Below are 14,818 nucleotides of genomic sequence, written 5' to 3' on the forward strand. Positions count from 1 at the left end.
TAAAATAGTTATCCATTATGTTCAAAAGTGTTGTTTCAAACATAGAAATGCCATGTACTTGAGAGAAGGACTTCACAAACCCAAGCAGCGTAGTGGCTTTATATTGCCAAGAAGGGAAAAAAGCATTTTGCTCAGTCTATGGACAAGTACACTTTCTGTATTTGGGAAAGAATGAGACAGATTATTTCAGCTGCTTAAAAATGTATTTTAAGACCTCTTGCTTCTGTTTCTTTTTTAACAAAGTTGTGTTAGCTGTTTACAGATGTAATTTGCTGTCACTTGCCATATGCTCCCTGATTAATTCTGCAAGGCCTGTCAGCTTCAGATAATTTAATTTTCTGTGCTTTAAAATGACATTCATTATCAGGACATGAAAAATTCAAATGATTAACTGCAAATTACAACTAATAAAGTGTCTATTTTTTTTGTTTGTTTCCAGAGAAAAGCAGAAAGCTGAAGTCAAGGACAGAAGGGTTTTAGAGATTTTGCAAGCCAAAGACAGCAAAATAGAAACCCTAAACCAGGTTTGTATTATGTTTAAATAGACTTAAATAGGCAGTTAAGAAAAATTCTATCATTGACATCAAATTTGTATTTCCTAAGATGTGAAAATAGTTTGCTGTTGTGCCTTAAGATGGAAGTTGCAGGTGATTCAGAGATTATAAGCTTCTGATAAAGTATTAATTAAACACTTCTGAGTTGTTCAAACAGTTGACCTTTCACCTAAAAAGTTCCTGTGATTTTAGATGAAACTTTTTCTGAAAAGTTTTGTCAATTTATTGCCTTATTTTGCCTAATGGACTGACCTAAACTTGGATTTTAATCTAGAATACTTCTGACTATGTTTAGGTTTGTAATGTGCCTGTGGTTTGGAAAGATTTGCCATCCTGACAAATACAAAACCAAAACATTTCTAAAATAATGAGGACTAAACATGTAGTATCCTAAAAGCAATACAGCTATGTATTTTAGTGTTACTAACCCATAACAATATTTATGAAGTTAACTGTTAGCATAAACTATAAAACAATACTGACAAATCCAAAATGTCATACATAAGCCTTTATGGCATGTGTATTTTCTGTTGAACTGTTCACTCAAAACTGAGTGCTGTGTATTAGTAAAAAAATGTATATGAAGACCATGTATTGAGCCAAGCCGTTGATGGAATTGAGGGAATATGATCTCAATTTATAAAAATCAAAATAATCCTTTGAAAAGTAATCAAAGCTTTTGAACCCTTCATAGTATTTGAAATATGATAATTATGAAATCCAACACTAAAAAATGCTAAGTAAACACAAAAGAACAATAAATATTGCACCTTCCTTTTCTCCATAAATCTCAAATGACTTCCTTCTCAGGACTATGAGGAGAACACAATATGCTTTTCCATATTATTAGCAATGTTAATAAGAAAAAAGTCATAATCAGACCAAGTGTGATATAGAGGAACAGAAAAAGACTTAGAATTACTTCACACATAATAAAGCTGATAGCAAAAACACAGACAAAGTTCGAGGGTGTGCTTTCAGATGTCTAAATCCTGCTGTTCCTGGGGATAAAAGGGTGACTGATACATGGTTTTTCATAGAATCACAGAATGGTTGAGGTTGAAGGTCATCTGGTCCACTATCCCGGCCCAAGCAGAGTCACCTAGAACCAGTTGCCCGGGACCATGTCCAGTTATGGCTTTTGAATATCTCCAAGGATGGAGACTCCACAACCTCCCTGGGCAACCTGTGCCAGTGCTCAGTCACCCTCACAGAGGAAAAGTGTTTCCTGATGTTCAGAGGGAACCTCCTGTGCTTCAGTTTGTGCCCATTGCGTCTGGTCCCGTCACTGAAAACCACTGAAAAGAGCCTGGCTCTGTCATCTTTACACTCTCCCTTCAGATATTTGTACACATTGATAAGATCTGAGCCTTCCCTTCTCCAGGCTGAACAGCCCCAGCTCTGTCAGCCTTTCCTTATAGGAGAGATGTTCCAGCATCTAAAACGTCTTCATGGCCCTTCGCTGGACTCATTCCAGTAGCTCCATGTCTCTCTTATACTATGGAGCCCAGAACTGGACACAGGACTCCAGGTGTGGCCTCACTAGTGCTGAGTAGAGGGGAAGGATCACCTTCCTCAATCTGCTGGCAATACTATGCCTAATGCAGCTGAGGATACCATTTGCTGTTTTTGTCACAATGGTACTTTGCTGGCTCATGGTCAGCCTGTTGTGTATCAAGACCACCAGGTCCTTTTCTGCAAAGCTGCTTTCCAGCTGGGCAACCCCCAGCACATATTGGTTCAGGGACCCCAGCATACAAGCTTGCATGGGGATGTTCCTCCTCAGGTGCAGGACTTTTCATTTCCCATTGTTGAATTTCATGGGGTTCCTTTCAGCCCATTTCTCCAGCCTGTCCAGCTGCTGAACAGCGTATCAGCCGCTCCTCCCAGTTTTGTGTTACCAGCAGACTTGCTGAGAGTGCACTCTGCCCCATCATGCAGCTCATTAGTGAATTTCCTCACATTTCTGTGAGGGTCTTCCTTGAATTGAGGTAACTTACGTAGCTGGTGATGTAAACTCAGGTTTCCAGAGCTTACCTGCTTCTGGTTTGTTCAAAATAAACCTGATACATCTGCTGCCTGACCAGAAACACTACTGAACTTAGGTTATTCATCCTTTTATTTTGTATTACAGCAGTGACTGAAGTTTGTTTCTGTGTGTGGTCATGTCCTCATGGCTGTAGGTGTGATTTGTAATGTGTCTGGTGCATGCATGCACATCATTTTTATAAACCAGCAATGCATGATTACTCCTGCATTTCTACCCTATCCTTAGCTGAAGGAGAAAATACCTGTGTAAGAAGTTTATAAGATTTTGTGTGCAGTAATGTGCTTTTAAGAAGGCCTGCCTTCTGTGGCAGCTTCTGAACGTGTAGCGTTGCATCTCCATGAGATTGCTCTCTGTGGTTTCAGACCAATTTCAGAAGCTGAAATTGAAATTGATCAGAAATCTGAAATTGATAGTGTGATGCCGTTACCATCTGGAAGTGGAGAGAGGCTGGAAATGTAACTAGAACCAAGGAAAAGTGGCAGCCAGGAAAGGAGGGCTTGGCAACAGGATGGGAGGAATTAACAGATGAGGAGGACAGAAGCTGCATCATTGTCACAACTTTAATGCATGTTGTAATACAGGCCTTTCAAATAGCCTTCCTTAGAGTATCGTTGACTCGAAGGGGAGGGTGGGGGGGTTGTGAAGGGCACCAGATGATGCCAGTGATCAGTGCTGTATATAAGAGCTGCATATGAAGGTGGTGTCATTCTGACCTTCTTGCCTCATCCATTGACTGGGATGCCCCAGGACTGAAACAAGACGGGGATCATTTTCTGAGTTTTGGGAGTGGTTTTGGCGGTTTGGTAATCAAAGACGAGCTGGCGTAGAGAACAAGGTAGTAAGGAGCATTTTGTTTTTCTGGATTTGTTCTTTTTGTTAGTCTAAGGAGAAAAAGATATTATTTGTGTAATTAACATGCAAATAGGTCACTTATGAAACTGTGAGTTTTGACAGTAATGACAATGAATGTTCTTTTCTGTAAAGTATAGACAGCAAGACTTCAAGGCATATTGCAGTCTACCAATCTGTTACCTCCAGGAAGGTGAGATTATCCAGTCATCTCTTCTGCTGTTTTTCCCTCCCCTTTGTGTATCATACAGAGATATCAGTTGCAACAATATCATTTGCCATAGGGTATTTATTTACTAGGAATTTCTGAGTGGCCACCAAACACCTGATTGTATGAATCCATGCTGACTACAGGAAAAAAGGCAAATAAATGATGAATCTCATAATTTGACATGTATGTAAGTGGATATTGCTGCCAGAAACAGCAACAAAACTCTAGAAGGAGAACATGAGATAATCTTCTTTTGTATTCTGCTTAGACTTTGTCCTGACATGCTTAAGAGCCCTTTTAAAATTACTGTAAATAAGAAAGCATATTCTCCACACACTAGGTGAAATGCATATAGTTGTTTAACACTGAGAGCTGAATTAGCTTTATTTGTAATGAGATATTTCAATTGTTTGAAGGGTTTCCATTTGTCCTGGTTTCGGCTGGGATAGAGTTAATTTTCTTCCTAGTAGCTGGTATAGTGCGGTGCTTTGGATTTTAGTATGAGAATACTATTGATAACACGCTGATGTTTTGGCTGTCGCTAAGTGGTATTTACATTGGTCAAGGACTTTTTTTTTTCTTCAGCTCCCCATGCTCTGCCAGGTGCCCAAGAAATGGGAGGGGGCACAGCCAGGATAGTTAATCCAAACTGACCAAAGGGCTATTCCATACCATATGATGTCATGACCAGTATATAAACTGGGGGAATTGGCTGGGGGGGCGGGATCGCTGCTCGGGGACTGGCTGGGTGTCGGTCAGCGGGTGGTGAGTGGTTGTAGAATTTTTTTAATTATTATTTTTTTCCTTCTTTTCCCCCTCCCTTGGGTTTTGTTCCTTCCTCTCTCTCACGTTGTTTTCCTTCTCATCATAATTCATTATTATTATTATTATTATTATTATTTTGTTCCAATTATTAAACTGTTCTTATCTCAACCAACGAGTTTTCTTACTTTTGCTCTTCCGATTCTCTCCCCCATCCCACCGCAGGAGAGTGAACGAGCGGCTGCGTGGTGCTTAGTTGCCAGCTGGGGCTAAACCACGACACCATTTTAATGGCTATTACTGAAAATCAACTAAAATAATTAATTTAGAAACTTATGACTGAGAAGTAATATGGTCTTTAATCACTTTTGTATAACCTAAACAGGAAAAAAAAAATGCTCAAACATTCATGAGAATGGGACTTGTGGCTTTAAGGGTAAAAAATCAGTGTAAAACAGTTTTGCGAAACTCCTGCTGTCTAATATCTCTGGAACAGAGTACATGCATTGAACTTTTTTACGTACTTTAGTATGACTTCAGTCTGTTGTGCACATTAGATAAATGTATGACTTATTTTTCTTGCCATGAGTTTATTGCATAACTGCATATTGTGTTAAACGTTTTAAATATGAAATAATGTGGAGCATTTAAAAATCTACCATTCAAAGGTTCAAATAAATATGGTATTTATTAAAGCACTTAATTTTTTTCATCTGTTACTGCACATAAATTCAGCACAAAATATATTGTATTGGAGTTTTCCATTGTATTTTTCCCTTTGTTCCTTTTTTTTTTAATTCTTGTCTTTGTAATTGGTTGATTGGTAACTTTTGGTCTTGATGGTCACAGCTGTGCCTCATCTGGCATATACATATTTATTCTAAATGCTGTGTGATAAAAATCTTACTCCTTTGAGGCTGGTGGCTAGATTGCTATACTGATCTTATTACTGTCATTTTTATTTTACACAGTGATTCAAAATTCTTTTCTCAGTAGTGAGGTATTCTTGCCATATACACATAATTTCTCTGTGTGTTTCAAGGAAAAGAATTTCTAACTGCTGCCTTTAAGTGGATAACTCACTGCCCTAGAATTTTAATTAATCTTCTGAAGGCTGACTGCGGCACATATCTTTTTTTCATTCTCCCTTTTCTTTGGAAACATTTCCTACCTGGTCTATTTAATATTATTATATTTGTGTATGTCTTAAATAGATCATGGTGCTTTTTTTTTTCTTTTAAAATAAGGTGAGTTTTTTGGAAGAATGCATTAAAATTTTTGAATTTAAACAATTAGTTTAGAAGATAATGTGGGAACAGGAAACTCAGTCTTCTGCCATTCGTGCTATAGATAAATTAAAATATCTTCACCTGTTTTTCTTAGAAGATGAAATTAAGGACGTGTAAAAGTAGCAGTAAACCTTTTCTGTCTTCTGTAACTTTGTTAATTAATTAGGTTTCAATTTTGATCTGGAGGAACTAAAGCTAATCTTTTTGTCCTAGACCTTGTAACGCTTCAAAACCTTATCAACTGATTATACTCCGGAGGGGTTAAAATAGTACTAGCTTGCCTCATTATCTGCACTTGAAAATCTTCAGCTTGCTGTGCAAATCTATATTAAAGCCCCTTTAATGGGTCCAATTGAAAGAAGCATAATTCTACCTTCAAGCATTAATTAACACTAATAAATTTTTCTTAACTTTTGTACCTTCACCTGATTGTATTTTTCTTTGTAATAAAATGCTGTTATTAAATTAAGACAAATGTATACACACATTATTGCCATCTAAACACTTTATTTCCAGCAGCATATAACCTTGATTATTCTTGTGTAATGAGGGACATGAGGATAATTTCAGTAATAAGGAGTTTGGATGAATGCGTCAGTAGTGATAAGATTATATTAAGTTTATAAACTCTCTGCAAAAAAAGTTTCTCCAGTGAATGAGATTTATAGATGTTGCAAATGCAGAATATCTGAGGACACTGACACTTTTTTTCTTTAAAAAGATGATTTTACTCAAGTTGTACCTTGGAAAAGGGATCAGCCTTCAGTGGTGAAACCTATTGGTATTATGTAGCCCCTTTGAACGGCATCATTGCATTATTTTATGTCTTTGTGCCTTCCTGCTTGCCATCTTCTAGTTTTCTCATAAAATTATGGGAAAGAGATCTTCTTAAGGAGCTGGTCTGAGTGAGAAAGATGGGGAGGAAAATGTATTTATTATTCAAATAGTTGAAAGTTGCTGATTCTGGTTTACTGATAGAAGGCTACCTGAGGTAGGTGGTATGATGACTATGGCTAATACCTGTGGGCTTGTTTGTCTGAAGAAATTAATAAGCTGTAAATTACAGTGTACCTTTACAGCTCATTAGTACTTTTCTGTGAATTCCCAGTAGGAATGCTTTCTCTGCAAGTTGAAAATGTGTTTCTGTGAGGTAGCTTACTCCATTTTGAGGAAAGTGTTTTCCTACATAATCCACAGAAAAGCAGCTATATTGGGTGTTCATACAGGTGTCCTGTAAATCCATGCTTCATCCTTTCATTAATTTGCCTGTGTAGCCAAGCCTGAAGTTGGCTAAAGCTTCTGGATCTTTATTACTCAGCCTTCATGTTCTCAGTGGTGTTTCTACAAAGATAGCCTGAAATGATAGCTGCACTTGGATTAGACAGGAAAAGGTACACTAAGTAAAGGAATGTGATGTTTCTTGTCCTCTGCCCAATCCACTGGTTTGAAATGCTCCATTCTTATGTTAGCAGAGCTCAGTATTCAAGCCTGGAAAGAAGGGGGAGGTCATCTTTATGATCTCATTCATCCTCTGGGGAGCTGGGATCTAGTTTGAGAAATTTCTTGTTCAATCCAGGTAAGAACAGTTATCGTGTAGCCAATTAGGGTTACAATAGGGTAGCCTTTTTTCTTGAGATAAAAATGGTTTCTAAAGCCATTGGAAATTGTTTTTGCTGTAGAAGAGATTAACTTCTTAACTATGTTCAGTACACTATCTGGTTGCTGTAGTGACACAATTTTTATTTTAATTGTAAAGTCAGTATAGTTTTAAGAGGGTGAAGCTGGATTTTATTCCCCCTTTAAGGATGTTGTTAATAAAGAATCTTTTCTTATATCATGGCTTCTTGCTTTAATACAGCCAGATTTCCTCAAGTTCAAGAGAACTGTTGTTCCTTAAGGACCAGGTAGCAGAAAGAAGCATGCAGTGTCCTTTGAGATGAGGTTCTGCCCTTACAAATCTGCTGACCACACTTAGGAAGGAGCTTGTCAGAAAAGTTGATCATAGCAACAGCTGTTCTTTATTTACTACACCTGATCTGGCAGCATTGATGTGTGTGAGTGTAATGAAATATTGCTGTGTCAGGAGTAGATGCTAGTAGGTATCATTTCGAGAAGATCCCACATAGTGATGCACGCTTCCAGAGACAGAGGCTAACTCAGACTGAGGACCTTGTACAGGCCTTGCTGAGGAGGAAAGTGTAGAATAAAAAATACCCAGTTTGATCAAGATTGTGCCCTTCAATGAAGAGAAGAGAAAAGCTCATTTTAGCAGATTGTTGGTTTTGATTTGGAATTGATAGGGACAATAGGGTGTAATAAAGTTTTTGGATTTTCTGCTGCCTGACCTAGAGGGCTGGGCTGCTGCTTTCCATAGTTTCAAAATATATCTGCTAAGAAGAGAGGAAGGGGTAGAGAAAGTATCAATGTATTGGACAGTGCCACTTTACAGCTCTATGTTATAAGTCTTATAGAAAATCCAGTCTGTCCTGGTGCAGAGAATCACTAGACAAAAGAGGAAAGAGATTTATTTAGAGCAGCTGATGGTTAAGGTGGTGTTAGAGCTGTGGCAAGATTGTCAGATTATATTGTCAGTGTTCGCTGTAGTTATCCTGAGAGCTGTCATATTCTCATTAGAGGAAAATGGACAGTTAATATCTAAATCTAGCATATGCATTACTGCAATACATGCTACACTGGGAGAGGTGCTGGATTTACTATGAAGCTACAGCTTTTCTTTTTTGGCAGTGCTGTCTCATTTCCAAATTAGAGGTGTGTTTTTGTGAAAAACTGCCTCGAAGTATTGTCCCCTTGCAGGGCAATGAACTTCTGTATTCCTTGTTTCAGAGATGGCAAACCTATTGCGCATGTGCCAGAAACAGTATTTGGCTCCCTTGTCAATGCAAAAATGCCAGATCGCTGGCAACGCTTGCTTGCACTATGCCTGCGCAGCAGAAGGAACCAGCAGAAGGGATACAAAGGATTGTAGGATTTCGTAAGAAGTGAAAAGAACAGTAGAGCTTTGTTTTTAGTGGATGAGAACAGGAACGTGCTGCAGTGTAGTTGTAAGGAGCGGAACGAAATGGTGCGCATCATAAAAAAGTTTTATCAGTGTTGTGACCTACTTAGCAGGTTGCTGGCCAGAGATGGTGCCTTTGCTGCTAGTGAAAGTGAGGTGCTAGAGTTGCAAGACTGACTGATACACTACATAAAGTCACAGTTTATTTCCACCACATGTTAAAATACTAAGAAATTCTGTCAGGTGGTTCGATTAAGATAGCAAACTTTGCTGAAGACACAAAATTAATCGCATCAGACCAAAGTCCAAAGAGGGCAATAGGGAACATGGTGTCTATAATAGATTATACTGTTTTACCCTTCCTTAATCTATGGGTCAGGTGAGAATACAGGAGCAAGACCAACTAGTGGTACAGGAGTAAGTACATATTCTTTACCTGCAGGGTGGAGTCAGCTGCTCATATTTCTGGTCTGCTTCTCTGTAGAACCATTTTACTTGATCCTCTTAAAAAAGAGCTTTAAAGAATCTTCATTTTCTTTTCTTCCTTCTGCAAAAAAGACCTGCCCTTTTTCTCCAGCACATAAATGGTAGGTAAGCACATTTGAATGCACAATGTTTTTCCTTGTGTACATCTTTAAGTTACCTTGTTTTATTTCACATCTATTGTTGATAGAAATAGGCCTTCAAAAATTCTCATTCATTTTGGGAATGGATTTGCAGATGCCTGCTTGCAGCTTTATACTTCTTTTTCTCAGAAACAATTCTTTAAATTGTTTAATCTCAGGGAGTCCTGGAAAGCATGGGATGGGATAAGGAAGAACAAACAAACTTCTGTTGGTATGAAAATCAAGTGAGCTTCCCCCACTTCAATTCCCCTCTCTTTGCAGTTGTGTTTTTTTTATTTATTTAAGATTGTTATAGTGTAAGGGCAGGTGTGAAAAAGCAGAATTAATAATGGGACATGTACTCATAATACTGTTGCATGAGTTACATTTTAATCCATTATATGTCAGTTGCTATTTTTCCTTTTCTTTTGTGTCCTTGTTAGGAGTCAAGTTCTAAGTTAACTATTTAACTGTGAATACAGACATCCGTTGGAAGGATACTATAGAATCAGATAGCACTGTTGGCATTTTACTTTTGGAGCATTATGGATTTGAAAATAACTTGTGTTTTATATCGTAACTAGCTAGTGTCATTTTGACTATGAAAGGACACCATACAGACTGCAAAATGCAGCAGATGACTTCTATAACATATGGTTACCTTTTCATGAATTATTTACATAGAACTTCTGTTCATCCTACATCTGAAAATAATTAAAGAATCTAATGAATAGTCATGAGATGAAAGAGAACGTATTTCTTTTGTTCATTTTATTTTTTTTCTTTTGTGTTTTTCTTTATTTGGGAGAACTATATGAGAATATGACTGGGAATGTTATTTATTAAACATGCATATGAGTTCAAGTTTAGAACCACGAGGATTAATAAAGTTTAAAAAATCTAAAGAGGAATTTGACAAAGCTAAATCAAGGAAAGCTATGAAATGTTACTGGCACATTTTTAGTGGTGTCTACTTAGTGTTCAATTCCTGCTAGAAAAAAAGGAAAGTTGGAAGGGAGGGCAGAAAGTTAAAAGTGTGGTAAGTCAACCTCAACTACCTGATGGGGAAAAAATGATGAAAGGGAGAGAATAAATACGTAAATTTTGAAGTAGAAATTTTGAGGAAAAGAAGTTTAAAAGAAAATTATATTTTCACATTTAAGTTGTAGTAAAATAATTTCATTAATTAATTTTGTTTCTGCTTAAGATGTCATGATTTCATTAAAAGTCACTGCTTGGGGGAAAATACTTCAATTTTTCATCAGTTCCAGTTACTTTGTTTTCCTTTTTTTTTTTTTTTTGTGGTGTATTAGAAGTGTACTACTGCACAGTGAAAGCTTCTGATAAAGAATGTAATGAAGAAAGCACAGAATACAATGTTTATTTGTTACCCTGATCCCTTTGGTAGTGGAAATTAAATGCATGTCCCTTCGTTGCAGTCATAGATGGCCTCTTTCAATACTGTGGTGCAGAGACCTGAGGTTTTTCATGAACTGCTTCAGCGGCCAATGACAGAAACAAGGTGCATTTCTGTATCGTTAACAGCAGCAATGAAGGGATATGTGTGTCAGCTTTGCATTTCTGCTAGAATGATTTTTAGGGATATTTTGATAAACTATTGGTAGGTATTTGAGTTAACTTCTTGACATGAAATAAAACCCGCTCTTATCTGTATTTTATGAACCTGTATAGAGGCAGGTATGCAATACTGATTCAGTAATACAGTCTGATCAAATTTCAAACTGCAGAACTATGAGTGTTGTGTCCATCCGTTCCCATCCCCCCTGCCCAAGTGTAAAAAATTTGGAGAACACTTAATGCAGTAATAGCAAGTACAGCTGTTGTTTCATAGTCCTTTCTGCGTGCATTTTATGTAGCAGATTAAAAAAATCTTTCACTGAAAACTAGAAGTTCAGTGATGATGTCTGCAATATCAAACAGTCCATAACTCTGGTAGTTGTATCCTAATTCATATTCTTTTTGGAAACAGACTCCTAGCATTAAAGAGTTATGCTTTTGTTGCCACTTTCACTGTCTCCATATGGTAGTATGCTATCTAAATTCATACTGGATAAAAATTAAGTTTAATTAAAAAAACTTTTTGTATATCTATTCACATGAAATATTGACAGATAATTGTAACATCCTACTGCCATGAAAAGACTCTGAGGTGTTCAAAGCTAAGACAAAAAAGGACTATTTTCCCCCTTCAGTTTTGGTCTGTAGTTTTCATTTTCTCATTTTGAATTAGCATGTGATTTTGCTTCCTCTGCAGATTGATATGAAGGTATTTAAAAAAGAAGTAGTTCTTGTCAGTAAACAATTTGACATTAGGGAAGAAAAAAAATTGTGTTGTAGATAAAGAGATACCATGGGAAAGGATAAAAAAATTACAGTCCTCTTAAACATCAAAAGACCTTCTCCACCGGGTCACAGTGTTTCTTTCTTTGTATGTACTGTTGCCTGGAGCATTCCAGGCTCCAGCAGTATACAAGGGATACTCTTTGATTCTTCCCAGCTAAACAAAAGGGTAAAATCAGATTCCTTTGGTTTTCATTAGAGCAAATTCACTTCTAGAGTACAGTTTTCTTTCTTGTATTTGGAAGTTTTTCTATGGAAAAACCTTTGGAAGTGTACTCTAATTTTCTTAGTTATATAAGTTTTTTCATAATTCTTGAGCACCAAGCTGTCAAACGCCCATTGAATGTTGCTTTTGTCATGTTGTATTCAAACAAGTACGACTGCAGTCAATGCAAAATGTAAGTTGAGATTCTTCTTGTGTAGCATTAGCCTGTCTTTTATGGTATCTAGACAAAACCAGTACATACTGTGGGAATAGATGAATTCCTGATGAATGTTTTTATCTGATGAAGTCTGTCAAAATAAGCTCATGTGGGAGGTTGCCTCATGTGTTGATCAGGTATGTTTTTTTTATGCTGTTTCACTTGCCTACCAGAGTAGGGTAGTCTTTTAGGAACACTGGTAGTATTCTCTGCTGTAAGAAATCAGTCTTTACTTTCTTCCTCCTATTATACAAGGTAATTCATAGGTTGAGGGAGCAAAGTGCAAAAACAGCTGCACAGGCAAAGACAGATGATAATTTACTTAATTGTCTGTATCTCAGAAATTCTTTATGACCCTTATTTCTACCCAGTCTTGGCTCCTGAGTAATGCTCCTGTTTTTTTCCCCTTCTTTATAAGTATGTGAAACGAGCAGATATGAGAGTGAAAGTTCAATTGGTTTAGAGGAAAAGATAAGAGCATACAAAGTGGTACCCGAGAAAAACGCTTTGAAACATAACAGGATTTTTTCCATGCAGGTATAACTTGCCTAAATAATGTTTAACTACTGCTGCAGTAGATGACTTTGTAGACTACTCAGGTGAGTTTGGTGCTTAGTGATTGATACAGTGTATTTGGTTTTTGATTGATTTAAAGTCTTAAGTGGGTCAGTTGTGGGGATAAGTAATTAGTGTGCAAGTCTGATTCAGGATAATCTGTCTGATTACCTTATACAAAGTAAGTAGCTTATTTGAGTTTAAAATTTCATCTCAGCAATATGGAACAAACATTTGAAATAGCTAGTTGCACTATTTTACCTTCATGTCTCCATTCATCCTCCAAATTGCTGGAAAACTTCCCATTCCAAACAGGACCCAAAGATATTTGATTTCACTTCACAAATATACATATGCTTACCAGTTTCAGCAGTGTATAGTGCAACTAAGTAGTAAAACAATGTAGCTTGTGTACTCAAAAATTAGATGCCTTAAAGAGTTGATGCTGCACTTTGAGATTTTGTGAGAGCGTGTATTTGTGAACTTTTAACTCTTTTAAAGCCAATAGGCTCTTTCAGATGGGTCGAACTTCGAAGGGTGTTCTTCGAATATAGACTTTGTTTTGATAAATGTTAAACAAGTAGTAATGAGCTGGAAGGAAGACTCAAAGGAGCCATGTACTCAAATTCTATGAGGACGTGAGGAGTAGGAGGGAGGCAAACAAAATAATTGATGCTTTCTGTGGTAGTGTGGATTCATACCTTTTTAAAGATGCAACTAAATCATCTCTGCCAGCAATGATTTGTTCCTGTATCTGTAATAATATATCTGAAGAGCAAATATTTTGCTTTTTGAATAGTGAAAATTGAGCCTGGTGTTGGGTAGGTTCAAAATAGGAAAGAGGGGAGACCTTAGTTAAGAGGGGTTTCTAAATTTCATTATCCCTTCCTTAACGTCCGCTGATAACAAACTAGGCTGAGAAGGTTTATGCACTGGGTCATGTCTTTGCAAAAAATTTCATACAAATTTCTGAATCTGAAATTCAGGTTTAGTTTTTGTTTGAAGGAAATGGAAGAATGATTATGAATCTGTAATCTTAGGCGAACTTTGACTGGAATCTGCTCAAAGTGCCAGTGCTGTAGAATGAGTCTCTGTAGGGGAGTTAGCTATATTATAAAAAATAAACAAGTACACTATAGGTTTGAGATTAAATTACCAATTAAACACTGTTTTAAATACAAGCTAGTTTTGCGTGGTGTGGTGGTTTTGTGGGTGGGTTTTTTTTTTTTGTGTGTGTGTCTGCTTGGTTGGTTGGAATTAATGACATCTGAGGCAAAAATCCACAGTATGAGCTTTCTTTCACTTCTCTCTCAATTTTTGTTCTCACTTTTCCATTCTCTTCAATTCACAGCCACTTTCTTTTCCATGTTTTTGAAGACTACTGTTAGAAAGTACATAATTTTATATATTCTTTGAATTCTACTGTGGCTGCTATTGATTATGAGGTGCAACAAAGATAATTTGTTTTTTCCTGATAAAGTGAAATTTTCAGTGCAGAAAAAAAAAATCCTTCATGCTTCCCTACCCTATTTACTAATATTATCTGTTTATGGTTGGTTGTTTTCAGTATTTGATACACAAGTTACCTGGATTACATTACGTTTCTCCTATGCTGAACTGGTTGCAGGGTTTGTTCTTGATTGGACATATTTTCTGCTATGTAGTGTGGTATGGGGTGTGGTTTTTTGGTTTTGGTTTTTTTTTTTCATTTTGTAAGAAATGTTACTGTATTTGTAACAGTGTGTGAATAGAAGTAGTGGTCAGAGGGATAAAATAAATTTACTAAATATGGAGGAACAATGTACAAAGAGATTTGGAGATGGTGGTAGGACAGGAAATAGGTCAATAAAAATATTTGCAAGGAAAGTGAGAATGTGATGTGTAGAAAAGTGAAGAGGTCTACAGAAGAGAGGCAGACATTCAGAGTAATTTGGATTACCTAATAAAGTTACCTAATAAATTACCTAATAAAGTTACCTTTATGGTAACTTTTTCTCTGTTAAAAGGTAAAAAATGAAACAAACAAGGAGGGAAAGATACAATCCACACAAAGAAATGAAGTCATGTATATTTTTGACTAAGACATTTGCTTAATACGTAGATTAATTTCACTGCACATCTTCAAATATATTTTTCACATGCCT

General features: G+C 36.7%; 1 protein-coding gene across 6 annotated transcripts in view; it reads left to right on the top strand.

Moving 5' to 3' along the window:
- The window catches only part of CNTLN (centlein), a 199,375-nt gene that overhangs the window by 31,319 nt on the left and 153,238 nt on the right, over window positions 1-14,818 (top strand). For all 6 annotated transcript variants that reach the window (XM_072860344.1, XM_072860352.1, XM_072860350.1 and 3 more), the window contains one exon: window positions 440-524. In XM_072860344.1, the coding sequence (XP_072716445.1) occupies window positions 440-524 (85 nt within the window). The remainder of the gene's footprint in view (window positions 1-439; window positions 525-14,818) is intronic.

The sequence above is a fragment of the Ciconia boyciana genome, chromosome 4, assembly GCF_034638445.1.
Source record: "Ciconia boyciana chromosome 4, ASM3463844v1, whole genome shotgun sequence".
Lineage (NCBI taxonomy): Eukaryota > Metazoa > Chordata > Aves > Ciconiiformes > Ciconiidae > Ciconia > Ciconia boyciana.